General features: G+C 39.0%; 1 protein-coding gene across 4 annotated transcripts in view; it reads left to right on the top strand.

The window, feature by feature from the left end:
* Positions 1-14,531, top strand: part of cacna2d4 (calcium voltage-gated channel auxiliary subunit alpha2delta 4) — a 228,961-nt gene that overhangs the window by 4,173 nt on the left and 210,257 nt on the right. For all 4 annotated transcript variants that reach the window (XR_010006905.1, XR_010006902.1, XR_010006904.1 and 1 more), the window contains exons 2-4: positions 1,354-1,435; positions 9,867-9,983; positions 12,334-12,393. Coding sequence is in view for 1 of the 4 variants with exons in the window: in XM_008110464.3 (XP_008108671.1) it covers positions 1,354-1,435; positions 9,867-9,983; positions 12,334-12,393 (259 nt within the window). In the remaining 3 variants the exon portion in view is untranslated. The remainder of the gene's footprint in view (positions 1-1,353; positions 1,436-9,866; positions 9,984-12,333; positions 12,394-14,531) is intronic.

Here is a 14,531-nt window from a genome sequence, read left to right as displayed (position 1 = left end):
ACTCAATTGCCTTCATTTTGACTAGGAAGGATTTTCAGGGCTAAAGCAACTTCTTATTCTGCATTGCAGGGCCTTTGCACTCACTTTATATGATCAGTATTCGCACTTCTAGATTCATTATGAATTGTTACAATTACTATTCTGCCTCAGTTGGGTAATATGTTGGTTGTAATATTGCTCCCAATGTAGTTGGAACTATTATAAGTTTCCCTCTATAAATCAGACAGCAATTGATCGGCCTTTACTGCTTTTTACCACATATACATTGCTTGTTCTTAGCAAGAATTTCTAATCCCGTTTTGGCCTGTTTTCCTTCAATAGAAAGGAAAGCCTTTCTGTGCCGTCATGTGATGCAACTTAGAGTTGCAGGTCTGACATTACATTGACTTTTCATCTCATCCATGCCATTGCTTTTACTTCCATCAACTGTTTCTCTCTATCAGGTCTGACTCATAACCTCCATCTTTTGCAGAGTCCACTGTAAACACTGCACTGTAGAGTCATGTAAATGTCTAAAACAATCCCGCTAGGTGATGTTCAGAAAAAAAATTTCAGGACCCCTAAATTGAGGGGACCCCATTTGAGGTGATCTAGAACAGGCATGGGCAAACTGTGGCCCTCTGGATGCTTTTGGAATTCAGCTTCCAGAAATCCCAATTGGAGTTGAAGTCCAAAACATCTGAAGAACTGAAGTTTGCCCATGCCTAATCAAGAGTCATCCACTGCCTTGTTAAATTTTTTAAAAACACAGGATTCCATGGGCATTTGAAATGGAATAATTGCAATGTAGTTGTGTCAATAGATCCCTGGACCAGAATACAGGGCTTTTGGTTCTGATTGCTCCTAAATGCTGAGATGCTTAAAACATCCAACTGCTCAGCTTTGGTGTCAGCAGGAGTCATTGTTGCCGGACATATACCATGACACATATTGCAACATGCAGGTCACTGCTGAACCCCATAATTAATCATCCCTCCTGATTTCTATCTCTGCCTTGGCTTTCTATCCAAGTGTTAGTGTGGTTTGCATTCAGAGGGAAGGCAAATGAATTGTGTTGGAAATGAAAGAACAGGCCAAACGAGAACATTTTGCACAAGGAAAATCCAAGAATCTGGAGATGCCATTGAAGGAAGAAAATCATAGTGTTTGAAATGACCAGATGAACAATTCTGAGCAGAGCTTGGAAATATTATTCATTTGTATCACAACTTGCAGAATACCATCCAGGAAGTATTCCAAAAGTTTGTAATCCACTTCTTTGTACTCCAAAAATGTAATTTTCCAAAGCTCTGCTTCTGATCAATTGTCTAGTTTGAGATTATTGATGCTACTTTTATTTGTTTTCTTATGTAGAGTGAAATCCTGGGCAGATGCCTTTGGTGGGGACTTATTTTACCTTGTTTCGAAGTATTCTGGTTCTCTTTTATTGCAGAAGGTAAGTGATATGTCAGTTGCGTAAACAAATACTGGTAAATATCCTCACACACAGAGTACTCTTTTAAAAGTATAGAAAAGAAAATAGTAAGATGCTCAGCTAGTGTACAGAGCCTGTTGCATTCATTTCAAACTTTTTACCTTCAAAATCTGAGAACTACGCAACACTACCATTCCAGGAGAGAGCTGCTTAAAAATCTTAAGAGTTCTAGGCAGTGGTTAGAGATCTTGATTTAAGGAGCAAGCATAACAAAGACTTGGAGAAAGAAACTAAGCTTTATTGTAGGAACTCAACTGTAAAAAGCCGTACTAAGTCAGGATGTTGATCTAACTTAGCTACACCTTGGAAAGTCAAGAGGGGATTCATGGGGAGAGGAAGTGGTGGGAAAGATCCCTAAGAATATCAGTTTACATCACAGAGAGGTCAGGAGAGGTAGACATAGAGAGAAGACACTTTAAGGACTTCTTCACATGTGCCCCGAAATTATTGTGGATCGCTGTGGATTGCGGCAATCTCAACGGCACCTGCACAAAAGCCATGGGGATCCATTGCCCTGCACCCTGCTCTGTCCCGGCTTCCCCCCTGTCTCATCACATGGGATGAAGTCTTTTTGAACTGTCTCAACCCATCTTTCCTAATGGAAAGACGAGGAGCCTCCCATAGACCACTGCTGGCAATTTGGTGGCAGCAGCAGGGTATTTGCAGCAGTTCAGCCACAGAGCTGCCCTAGAAGTACTTTTCCAGGGTGTGGTGGGAGTCATCAAGCTCCATGGCTAAAGTAAAAAAACAACAACAACCCACCACCACTGTCAAATTTTGAACCATGTGAAGAGGTAGTAGGTCACTCAAGATATCTAACTCTATTATTACTGTCCATCACTGAGGCATTCTTTATTCTTCAATACTAAGCATTGTTGTATTCACAACAAAAAAGGGTATTATTTTTATTTAGGTGAAATATTTATGCCATATTCTTTCTATGAGATTTTCAAGTAGATTTATAAAACTTCCTCAAAAGTTAAAAAGCCTGAGAAATGGGAAAGGTCTTTATCAGGTACCAGATGCAGTATAAAGCAAACCTACTGGAGATTTTTCTATATTCAAGAAAGACCACATTCCATGGAGGCTAATATAAAAAAATGGTAATACAAGAGATTATAAATTTTTTTTGGATATATGGGGGCTGGGATGTGGCGCAAGCTGTTGAGCAGCTGCAGTAAATCACTTTGACCATGAGGTCATGAGTTCGAGGCCAGCTGTGGCGGGGTGAGCACTCGTCAATTAAAAATAAAAAATAGCCCCTGCTCGTTGCTGACCTAGCAACCCGAAAGATAGTTGCATCTATCAAGTAGGAAATAAGGTACCACTTATAATAGTGGGGAGGCAAGTTTAACTAATATTTGACCTGGAATGAGGAAGTGCTGTCAGAGTGGATGATGAAGCAACTGCTCCCCCCTGTGGCCAGAATCGAACATCCCCTCAGGAGAAGGATAAATTGCCTCTGCATCTGTCTGTCTCGGTCTCTATTTGATGTGTTTATGGGCATTGAATGTTTGCCTTATGCGTGTATAATGTGATCCGCCCTGAGTCCCCTTCGGGGTGAGAAGGGCAGAATATAAATACTGTAAATAAAATAAATAAATAAATCAGTAAATTTTGATGGAATGTGATAAAAAAAATCCAAGGAAATATCCTTGAATGTATACATTTTAGAAATATATCCATTACAGATTATGAAATACTTTATGGCCTGAAGTGGCATTGTTTAGTTTATTGGGGAGGACTGATTTTACTAGATGACATGGGGGGGACCACCTCTGTTATATCCCTGTCCAAATTGATTAGTAAATTTTGATTAGTTGACTTATATGAATTAACAAACACCAGTAAAAAGGGAGAGAGCAAGAAGGAACCCCAGGTTTTTCCATTTTTTTCAAGATGTAAATTATATTTCTTACCTACTGGAAAAACAATTGTTAGGATATCATAAGTCTATTTACTTTGTTTTCTTTCCTTTATGTTCACTATATGGTGTTGCATGGTATTTTTTTCACGTGGTTACTTCACACTGTTTTTGTGCAGAATAATGTAGAATGTGTAAATAGTGCAGGGTATTATTGTAATTTTTGGAGAAACAAATGCAATCAAAACTACTGCCAATAATTGTTACAGGAAGGTACCCAGTGGCAGCCTTAAATGCTTTCACATATAGATGGAAAGAAAAATGGAGAGGGGGGAATCAGTCCATTCACAACTTGTGCTCCCATGGATTTAAAATGGGGGTCTTAAAGAAGCCCAAGCAAACTTCTTTGAGGGCATTGGATTTTGTTTGCTCCTGTGTGTCTTGAAATGTGTGTAGTGGCCTTAAATGGGTAGACACTGGAGAGAGCATCCTGTCACTTTAATATTTTTGGGGCCCAGCAGTTCAGTACTGTTCAGAATAGATGAAGTCAGTTAGAAAAGGAATGATGGAACGTCACCCATTGCTGAGAAGCTCACTTTGCTTTGCTACCTGCTTAATGTTAGAACTAACTAGAATGAACTGAAGTTAGAACAATGTATGTAAAAAGAAAATTGTATGGAATGAATATACAAAAATGATATAAACAGCACATTAAAAACAACAATCTTGGCATTGGCCTTGTGATATTTTATAATAATCCAGGTTCGTGTCTTCATCCTTAAATTCCTCCCCTTTTGTAGTTTGCCTGGGGGAAATGTTGTTCTCTTGCAGTCTTGGTAGTAGTACATTTTTCTTCCTCCTCTTCTTCTTCCCATTATTATTATTTGGTTGCTTCTTTACATAATTCCATGATATGTTAAAGAAAACTGCATGATATTCCAGCATTAATCCTTAGCCATTGTTATTCATGCCAATAAAATTAGCCAATTCCATGACTAGATTAATTGTACATTCCCTAATTTATCTTGATTTTTACATTTATTAGCAAAGGCTTTGTTATTTGCAGCTAAAAGGAATGGTCTAATGGTGTAGTCCATATCCCTGAGATAGTTTACAAAAATAGCAATAAAAGAAAGCCTTAATTTATGCCTAGTCAGGATGTTAATTCTGTCCAGATCATTTGGACAGCTTTATGCTGGCACCACATACAAAAGTAATTAGTTTCTTGGCATTTCCAAGACTCATTAATATGGAAAAGAATGCAGAAAAGAAATCAAATGCAAAATGTAGGCAGTGGATGGTCTGATTTTTTTTGTCTCCTACTTCTTTTTAATGCTGGAATTTATGATTATAGCTTCTTTTTCTTTTTTGTTACCAACAGCACCAGATACACATTGGTCCAACAAGAGTTAAGAGCATCTGAAGTAGGGTTGCTAACTAGTGGTCCTCAACCTGTCGGTCCCCAGGTGTTTTGACCTATAACTCCCAGAAATCCCACCCAGTTTACCAGCTGTTAGGATTTCTGGGAGTTGAAGGCCAAAACATCTGGGGACCCACAGGTTGAAAATCACTGTGCTAGATTGAAAACTAGAGAAGGCCCCTATTCCTTTAGTGGTTGTGCAGAAGAGGGAATTTTAGCAGTGTTGCATGCTCTCTGGCCTTGAGACAAGCAATACCCGCTGAAATTCCCTTTTCTACACAATCACTAAAACGGGACAAGAGTTGTTTCCAATTTGACTCTGGCAAACCTACTCTGAAATGTTATCTGAAAGACATTTCCTATGCACTACCTCCTGCAGGCATTCATTTTTGCATCAGCCACCTTGGTAGTTTCTCACTGGAATGTAAGTGTAACTTATATGTAATTCCCTTTCAGGATAGTTCCCTGTCCTGAAAGGGAATTACATATACATAAGTTACACTTACATGCCAGTGAGAAACTAATAGGGTGGCTGATGCAAAAATTTGCTCTATTGAGTCCCTGCTGCTGTTACTTACTGGTGGGCAGAAAAAGGGAGAGGAGAGGTGGTTCAAACTATGAAGACCTGGGGCACATCTACACTGATCACTTATCATGAAGAGTGGGCAGATCAGATCCATGGTGGCTGAATAACGGACAGAACTGATTCAGGTTAATGTGGCTCAAGGCCACCTTAATATGGCCTTGGACCATGTTAACCAAAGTTGTAGGCTTCTCTGAATTCTTCAAACAGTTGGGCCAACTGAAAATGGAACTGGTTGCAATTACCCACATGGTCATCTTGTGAACACAACATAGTTTGTGTCAGTCGCTTATCTCCTAATGTGAGGATGACAAGATGAATGGAGAAGGAAGGGGGGAAAGGAGGAGGCAATCCCTTCCCCGACACCTGGTGCCCTGGCTGATGTCACTTAGGCAATGTGTGACTGACACAAGCCATGTAGTGACCACTAGCCTAGCCGCTGCAACAAGGAGAACGGGGAGACAGTAAGGGTGTCTGCCTGGCAGTACAGAACCAGATTTCGTGCCACTGGATAGTCAGGACTACCTTCAGTTTCCAAAGCAGCTGGGGTGTGCGTGTTGGTCTAAATCACCTCTGGATCAGCTCTGGAATAAGTGGTCATTATAGATATGTCCTTGGCTGTTCTGGGTTTTCAGGGGAAGGAAAAGGCAGATGCCTTATTTCTCTCAAGGAACCTGAGACCAGCTGCTTCTCTGTGGTCTGAATATTCTCCCTCTCTCTGCATCAATATGCAACAGAAATAGGGAACATTTTTCAGGTAGCGGGAGTGCACAGAACTGCATTGATGTTTATTAGAAGTACTATAATTCTTATTCAGCCTGTCTTGTTTCATTCTACTTAAAACCAGGCATCAAAAACCTCTCATTTTCAGTAGTTTCAAGGCTGTTTGTTTTCCCTTAGCTGCTGCCATTTTTTAAACTTAATTAAATCTTCAAAAGTACCACAAGCAAGTTTTCTAGATTTGTAATGTATGAATTGGTGCTGCTAGGCCCTGTCAAAACCCTCCAGTGCTAAACTTGTATCTATTGCAGCTTACGGGTGAAACTGTCTTTTGGTAGATGTATTACTCTATTAAACCTCTTTTTCTAAGCTAATCAGTCACTTTCTCTGCTATTGCCTTGCTGCTAAATTTCATCATGGGACTGAGGCACCCTACTCAGGTGGAACATATATCATCTTTGCGTTTGTCCTCATTTCTCTGGGATCATTAGAGTTGGAGTCTGCAAGCCACAAATCAGATTGTTGCTTCTGACAACTTCTTATACTTCCCGAACTATCAGAGGGGCTGATAGGGAATCAAGGTGCCTCCTGCAGAACACATTTGTTTGCTTTCTCATGGAGCCCAACATGATGTTTCCATTCTGAGTTTTACTTATTTCTTGCAGTGGAGTAGCAAATTGAGCCCTCAGTTGCTGAGTTGTTTCTTGGGCTCAAGCTAAAAGTCATGATAGACCAATTCATTTAAAGGCCCCAAATCACATAGCAAGTAAGGGATGGGGGTTGATGATTGTGACATGATTAATGAAAATAATGTTAAGAGAGCAGGTTTCCTGGGGCAGACACTATTTGAACAGCTTCATTTTGAACAAAGCTTTCACTTTCAGTAAATCTTTTCTAACACATCAAGCATGTTCTGCATCATTCTGTTTACAACTTGAACAAGATGGTTTTGTTGGGAAATATAACTTCTGGAACAAGGCTGGGCAACCGGGGAAGGAAAGGGGACATTTTTTCTATATATTTTTCTTAAAAATGCCCAAAATCAGCAACCAGCTTCTCCATATCCACCCTGACTTGTCTTTATAGCAGAAAACACGATAGAATAAAGGAGAAGTGTCCAGCATTGCTGCAGGGGGAAGAACAAGCTGAATCACTTTGGTAATATCTGTAAAAGCAAAAGTAAGCATAGGATGAGGATGACTCATCAGGCACTAGTGATAACTGAAGAGATGCCATTAGCCATGGAAAGTACATATTGAAAAGTGCTATATTTCAATAAACCTTCTGTAAACTTGGATCTTTACAGTCCTTGATCTAAAATAGGGATTGATAAGGTATGGTCTGCTGTATGTTCCTCTTGACTATGCTTGTGAATCTCAACGCCCCAATCTTTGGGAAAAAATGGCAAAAATTGATTTTCTATTGCGTGTCATCAACAATGGCAGATTGACTGACTTATTGAAAGATAGACTGGACTAATTTAATAGCCCCCATTTCTCCTTAAGGTAGCTAACAACAACTGTTAAGTTTTTAAATCTTAAAGCAAATGGCAAGTTAATAGCAAGAACTTAAGTTAATGTCAAGAACTTTTTATATCATTACACTTGGGGATCTTATATATGTAGTTCTTTCCTAGTTGCCCTTCTGATTTCTTGACTTCAGTGTCCATTTTGATTTATGACTGAGTCAGGATATAGAAAACCTTTATTTCTATTCTGATTTCTTCATCAGAGAGTACTTTTGTTAATTATCCCACCTCACCACAAAATATTTGACTGTAACCTTGTTGTTAAACTTTCTTCTTTAATGTTCACCAAGTAATCATTGTATGTTTTTGCTGTAATCAGGCTATTGTAAATTGTTTTACCCAATTTTCAAAAATTTTTCTGAAGAGTCTAATCCCACTGTCTGCATGAAATAAATGGTTCAGCAGCAAAAGGACTCTGGACATTTTATTAATTTTGCCCATTTGAGGGGAGCCACTGTTTACAGGAGCGGGCAACTGCAGATAACTTACCTTATCCTGGTAGGCTTTTGCAGGTCAATTATGTATATATTGGAGCCTCCGGTGGCACAGTGTGTTAAAGCGCTGAGCTGCGGAACTTGCAGACTGAAAGGTCGCAGGTTCGAATCCCGGGAGCGGAGTGAGCACCCTCTGTTAGCTCCAGCTTCTGCCAATCTAGCAGTTCGAAAACATGCCAATGTGAGTAGATCAATAGGTACCACTCCGGCAGGAAGGTAACAGCGCTCCATGCAGTCATGCCGGCCATATGACCTTGGAGGTTTCTGTGGACAATGCCGGCTCTTCGGCTTAAAAATGGAGATGAGCACCAACCCCCAGAGTCGGACATGACTGGACTTAACGTCAGGGGAAACCTTTACCTTTACCTTTACTTATGTATATATATTTTTCCAATCAAACGTGAGTAAAAGACGAAATCCTATTTCCAAAATGGAGAGATGGTAATTAAAGGGAGAACCATGCTTCTTTATTGTATTGGAGTTCTGTCTTACTAAAATCCCACTGTAAAAGAAAGTCCTATCCTCAGGTTACCCATTAATAGCATGTATTCCCCCCCCCCCCCAAAAAAAAAACAGACAGCACCTAGAAAATAAACTATTTAAAATTTGTACAGATTAATGTCCTATTGTCTTTTTGATTTTGCATTTCATCCTCTCCTCTATTATGTAAATGTCTGCTTAGAAGTGGGTTCTGTCTATCTTTCTTACCTTTAAAGGTAATCTTATCTTACTCAGCTAAAAATTCTGCTGTGATTTTTATTCAGGATAAACACTGAGAATTCATAGCCATTGTTGTGACAGGGAATGCTAGTGCTAATGATTTTTGTGTCTGTATATTTCTTCTGAACAGGCAGTTCAGCTTGAAGGGTTTACTTGTGCTCTGCAGGTTATCAGTGTTTGAAAAGTAACAGTTTGAATTTAGACTTAACTTTTTAGTTGATGTTTTCTAGAAACTGGGAGTAGCAGCCTTGGGGACAGAAAAGTGCACACATTGCTTTCTGACATTTACATGCAGTCTATAGTGTTTGCTCATAGGAAGGCTGTTTATAACTTTGGGGTGTGTGTGTGGGGGGGGGGGGGAATCAGGCCCAAGTTCCTCTTTGGATTTCTAGGCCCAATTGTATTTTCTTCTTGGGGCCAGGGAGAACCCAGGATTACTTGCTCCAGGCCTCATATATGAGGTGAGTATCATACCTGGAGAGAGTCACATCAGCATTGGCATTGCTTCATTGCTCCTTTCCCTCTCCAGTTGCCCAGCAATGTTCCAGAAGTTATATTTTCTGGTACAACTATATTGTTGAAGTTGCAAACAAAAAGATGTAGAAAATGCTTGGTGTATTAGAAAAAAATTACTGAAAGGGAAAACTTTGTCCAAAATGAAGCAGCTTAGAAATAGTGTATCCCTCAGGAAACCTGCTCTTTTAATGTTATTTCAATTAATCATGTTACAATCATTAACACTTTCCCCACTTGTTATGTGATTTGGGGCCTCTTTTTTAGCATGACAGAAGGCTTTTCCAATAATCATTTTTATGATTTTTCTCCTTTTAAGTCTGAGTTGTTTTGGAATTGAGGAGTTCAGCAATGGGTTTAGTTCATGCTTGCACCTCAGTGACTTCTTTTATTTCATAAGAATTTAATTCTCTTTAATCACAACCCATTTATATCAATACACATTGTAGTTGAAAATTCCAAGTATATGCTAGCTACCCTTGTAACCGCCCACTCATATAGCTTGTGAAGTCTCTTCTTCATCAATTATTTTTCTTATTTCTTTCGACAGAAATACAAAGATGTGGAACCAACTCTGAAGATTGAAGAAGTAGATGGCTTGGAGCTGGTGAAAAAGTTCTCCGAAGAGATGGAAAGCATGCTGCGGAGAAAAGTAGAAGCAGTTGAGGTAATTAACTATTTTTTTCCCAAGGCAATGGTGAGAGAGAACAAGAATGAATGAGAAGAAATCACGCTCCTATTCAGCATGCACTGCTTACCAAGTAGCACTGAAGGGTGTTGCTGAATCAAAATCCAGTATGGATTTTGATTTATGAAGCAGCCATAGCTCAGTGTTATGGGGCATGCTTTTTATCTACAAGGGCTCAGCTCAATCACTGGCATTTCTAGTTAAATGAATCCAACATTGACACTTCTAGTTAAATAAATCAGATCCTGGAGAATTGGTGCCATCAGAAGTAGTGATGAAACTGTGCTAGATGGATTAGTACTGTGGTATAAGGCAGTATTTTTATGTCCATATGAATCATAGGTTCTGTTTTTTCAAAACCATATGTTATATTAATGTCTTTAACAATTGTCTATAAAATTTCTGCTGACCCTAAGCAGCCCTGCCAAAATTCCCTCTTCTACAAACTGTTCAGGAGTTCAGGAGGGTACTGGAGAGCTGTGTGTAGCTTAAGACCACTTACACAACTGCACAGTTGGTCTTCAGTTGCCCCAGTGGAGAACAATTTTTCATATTTCATAAACTTCTTTCTTTCTTTACAATCCCTACTACTTCCTAGGAATGTAGAGTTTAATTACAAATTGCCTTGATTGAAAGTGCTTTTTCATGTTTTGATACCTTACAAGAGTTTTTTCCATTTTTCAATGATGTTTTTCATGCTTCAAACATTTTTTTTTGTAAAAATTTAATTCCTGCAAAAGGCACTTCTTTGCATAGTACTATAACGATTTGTGTCTGTGATAGACTTTTCCCACTGCTACTGTTGTCACCAACAATTGCTTCCATTTCCCTGTCCATACTCATCATCTAATAATTGCTTTCACAAACAGTGTAGACTCGCTGTATCTGATCATATTTGCCCATCCTGTGTTGTCTCGTGACTAGTAATGTTTTTTCATGCCTCCCCCAACCCACAATGGACAAATTGCAACTGGAGGAGCAGACAATTTTAACTGGAGAAGATGACACAGAGGGAAGGAGCTACACATCCCTTGACTCCCTCCCCCCAAGCTACATCTATTAAATTGGTAGTTTTCTATGGCTGCCTTTTATATGGCTTCTCTATATCTGGCATGGGCAAACTTTGGCCCTCCAGGTGTTTTGGCGGTTAGGAATTGTGGGAGTTGAAGTCCAAAACACCTGGAGGGCCAAAGTTTGCTCTATATCCTTTGTAGTTAAGCTCTCAGTTGCCCATTTTAAAGCTATACATTGCCAGCTGTAAAATTTGGTTTATACATACAAAATATAGTTTTACTTACATGGAGCCCCGATGGTGAAGTGTGTTAAAGCACTGAGCTGCTGAATTTGCAGACCAAAAGGTCACAGGTTCAAATCCCGGGAGCGGAGTGAGCGCCCTCTGTTAGCTCCAGCTTCTGCCAACCTAGCAGTTTGAAAACATGCCAATGAGAGTAGATCAATAGGTACCGCTCTGGTGGGAAGGTAATGGCGCTCCATGCAGTCATGCCAGCCACATGACCTTGGAGGTGTCTACGGACAACGCCGGCTCTTCGGCTTAGAAATGGAGATGAGCACCAACCCCCAGCGTCAGACATGACTGGACTTAACGTCAGGGGAAAACCTTTACCTTATGGTGGCTTATCTGATATGGCTAGTGAAATTTATAAATTATGCTTGCTCTTGATTTAATAAACCCAGGCAGACTATTCATTGAAACTTTCACCATGAGGGGAAAGGACCACTTGGTTATTTTTCCTCTGGCTTGCATTTCAGGGGGGAAAAAATACATTTTGATGTTACTTCTCTGGTACATTTATTTTCTCTCTCTAAGTAGTGTACTCAGTACATTTGTAACAGTCCATGGCACTGTTGGAACCAGCCCTGAGATATTGTGAATACAAGCTGCTAAATTTAGCCTTGCGGCAGGACAGACTTGCCTAGCCTTTTAAAGCTCTCTCTAGTTTTTTGTACCGCCTTTTGAGGAAGTTGAGCAAAATCTGAAGACAGGCATGAAAGTACCATGGTTAAGTTTTTCCTCCCCGACAAACATTTCATTCTATTAGCTGTTTTATGACAGAAATTCAGTAGGTGAGACCTCCTTCGGCAACTACCACGTCTCCATTTTGGAAAAAAAACTGAATCTGACATGAAGCTGTGAACAGCACAGAAATCTCTGTTGAGCAAGAAGTTGATTCTCCTAATCGAGGCTCACTTGTCCTTTCATTAGTGTTAATTTATGTTCCTCTCTGTGGAGAATGCTTTTAAAAATGCTTTCCTATCTCTTCTCGGACTGATTTTTTTCCCCATTTTTTTAAAAATATCTCTTTTATAGCGGTTGGTTGAAGCAGCAGAAGATGCAGATCTGTACCATGAATTCAACGCATCCCTGGAGGTAAGCTGTGCATTTATATTCAAGTGTTTATGTCCCATGTACATATCTTGCAGTGTCAAGGACATAATTTATGTGACGTGTAGTGCGAGGCAGGCACACCAGATAAAAGAAGACCATTTTGATCACCTGCTCTCTAAAGTTATCTATGGCAGTTTTGGGGAACATCTGACCCTCCTCATTTTGCTGGCAATAACATCCAACAATAAAGCCACCTTAACCACCATTCTGAGATAATAGCAGTTCCTGTAGTAGTAGTAATAATAATAATAATAATAATAATAATAATAATAATAATCCCAGGTGACAGCAGGATTGAGGAGAAACAACTGGAAAAGCTGGCACGATATGAGGATTTAAAGATCGAATTACAAAGACTCTGGCACAAGCCAGTCAAGGTGGTCCCAGTAGTGATCAGCACACTGGGTGCAGTGCCTAAAGACCTTGGCCTGCACTTGAACACAATCGGTGCTGACAAAATTACCATCTGCCAGCTGCAGAAGGCCACCTTATTGGGATCTGCTCACATTATTCGCCGATACATCACACAGTCCTAGACACTTGGGAAGTGTCCGACGTGTGATCCAATAAAACAGCCAGTCTGCTGTGGACTCATCTTGTTGTGTTTCAAATAATAATAATAATAATAATAATAATAATAATAATAATAATAATAATAATAATAATAATTTTCACATGCCTAGTACAGTCAGCCATTCATATCCACCCACAGCTTGAAAATATTTGAAATAAATTTTAAAAAGCAAACCTTGATTTTGCCATTTTATTTAAGGAATACAATTTTACTATGACATTGAATTGAATGGGATTTGAGCATTCACAAATGTTGGTATCCATGGGGAAGGGAAGGCCCTTGAATCAAACAGCATTAGAGACCAAGCGATCTATGTCAGACTGTATCACTTCACTCTGCAAGCCACTGTATTTACCGATCTTTAATTAAAAATAATCTCTCCATGTTATCATTTTAAAAAGATGTTGGAGCATGCTTGAAATATAATTTTATGGCATGAAGGAATTTAAAGAAGTCTTAATTCTTCTGTATTCAATCCTTCAGTCTGAATTAATAAAGGCCAAACCAAGTATACAAAGATCAGTCTGATCTAATATTTCATCTACTTACTCATATATCTGTTCAGTCCCACTTCTGCAGGACCTGCAGATTTTTAAAAAATTAAACAAAATAGCATTTTGATTGATTTGCTTACAAAAATTGCTCACTCATGTCCTATATTGGACCTTTTAATGGCTTATGAATGATTGTTAATATTTTATGCATTTTAATTATGTTTATTCAAATTATGACCTGTTTAATCTGTTTTTAGTATGATGCTTGTTGTTTTTACTGTTGTTTTATGATGTTAATGTGATTTGATTGGGCTTGTCCCTATGTGAGCCGCTCCCCTGTGGGGAGATGGAGGCGGCATACAAAAATTGTTGTTGTTGTTGTTGTTGTTGTTGTTGTTGTTGTTGTTGTTATTATTACAAAAATGCATTTTTATCTTGTAATTGTACATCATTTGATTTCTTTCTTTCTGGTAATGGTAGCTAAATTCATGGATTACATTGCTGTAAATATTTGCTTATTTCATACACACGAGCATGAAAAATTTCAGAGCTTTTCTCACTGCTCAATAGATGTTTAATGCATTTTGGGGAAGGGGTTTGGAAATTTCATGAAGATGAAGTTTTTTTCCTTGCACAATATACCATGTTTGCTGCAAATGCAGTGTTCTTTTAAACTCAATATGCAACTTTCCCCCCATTGTTACAATTGTTAAAAGCATTGGTGTTTTGATCTCATGTGAGGCTGAAAACATCCCATATTGTACTATGCCTAATCTATCAAAATACCCCTTTTAATCCAGGACAAGCAAATATGTGTATATTTGGTATAACCATACTAAACCGTAAGGTGTAGTATATCCATGTGAATTGCGTACCTCCCTCCTGGGTGTTATTTTGTGCTTGTGACCTTATATTGCTCTTTGGTCACATTACTCCCTATTTTGCTTCTGGTTTAGAGGAAACTTAAAAAAAAATCCAGGACTCACTGCCTGGATGATGTTCACATAACTATTCATTATTTACCAAGTTTGTTTCACAAATGATGAACAGCA

This window comes from Anolis carolinensis, chromosome 5 (assembly GCF_035594765.1).
Source record: "Anolis carolinensis isolate JA03-04 chromosome 5, rAnoCar3.1.pri, whole genome shotgun sequence".
Taxonomy (NCBI): Eukaryota; Metazoa; Chordata; class Lepidosauria; order Squamata; family Dactyloidae; genus Anolis; species Anolis carolinensis.
This window is presented reverse-complemented; position numbering and strand designations above follow the sequence as displayed.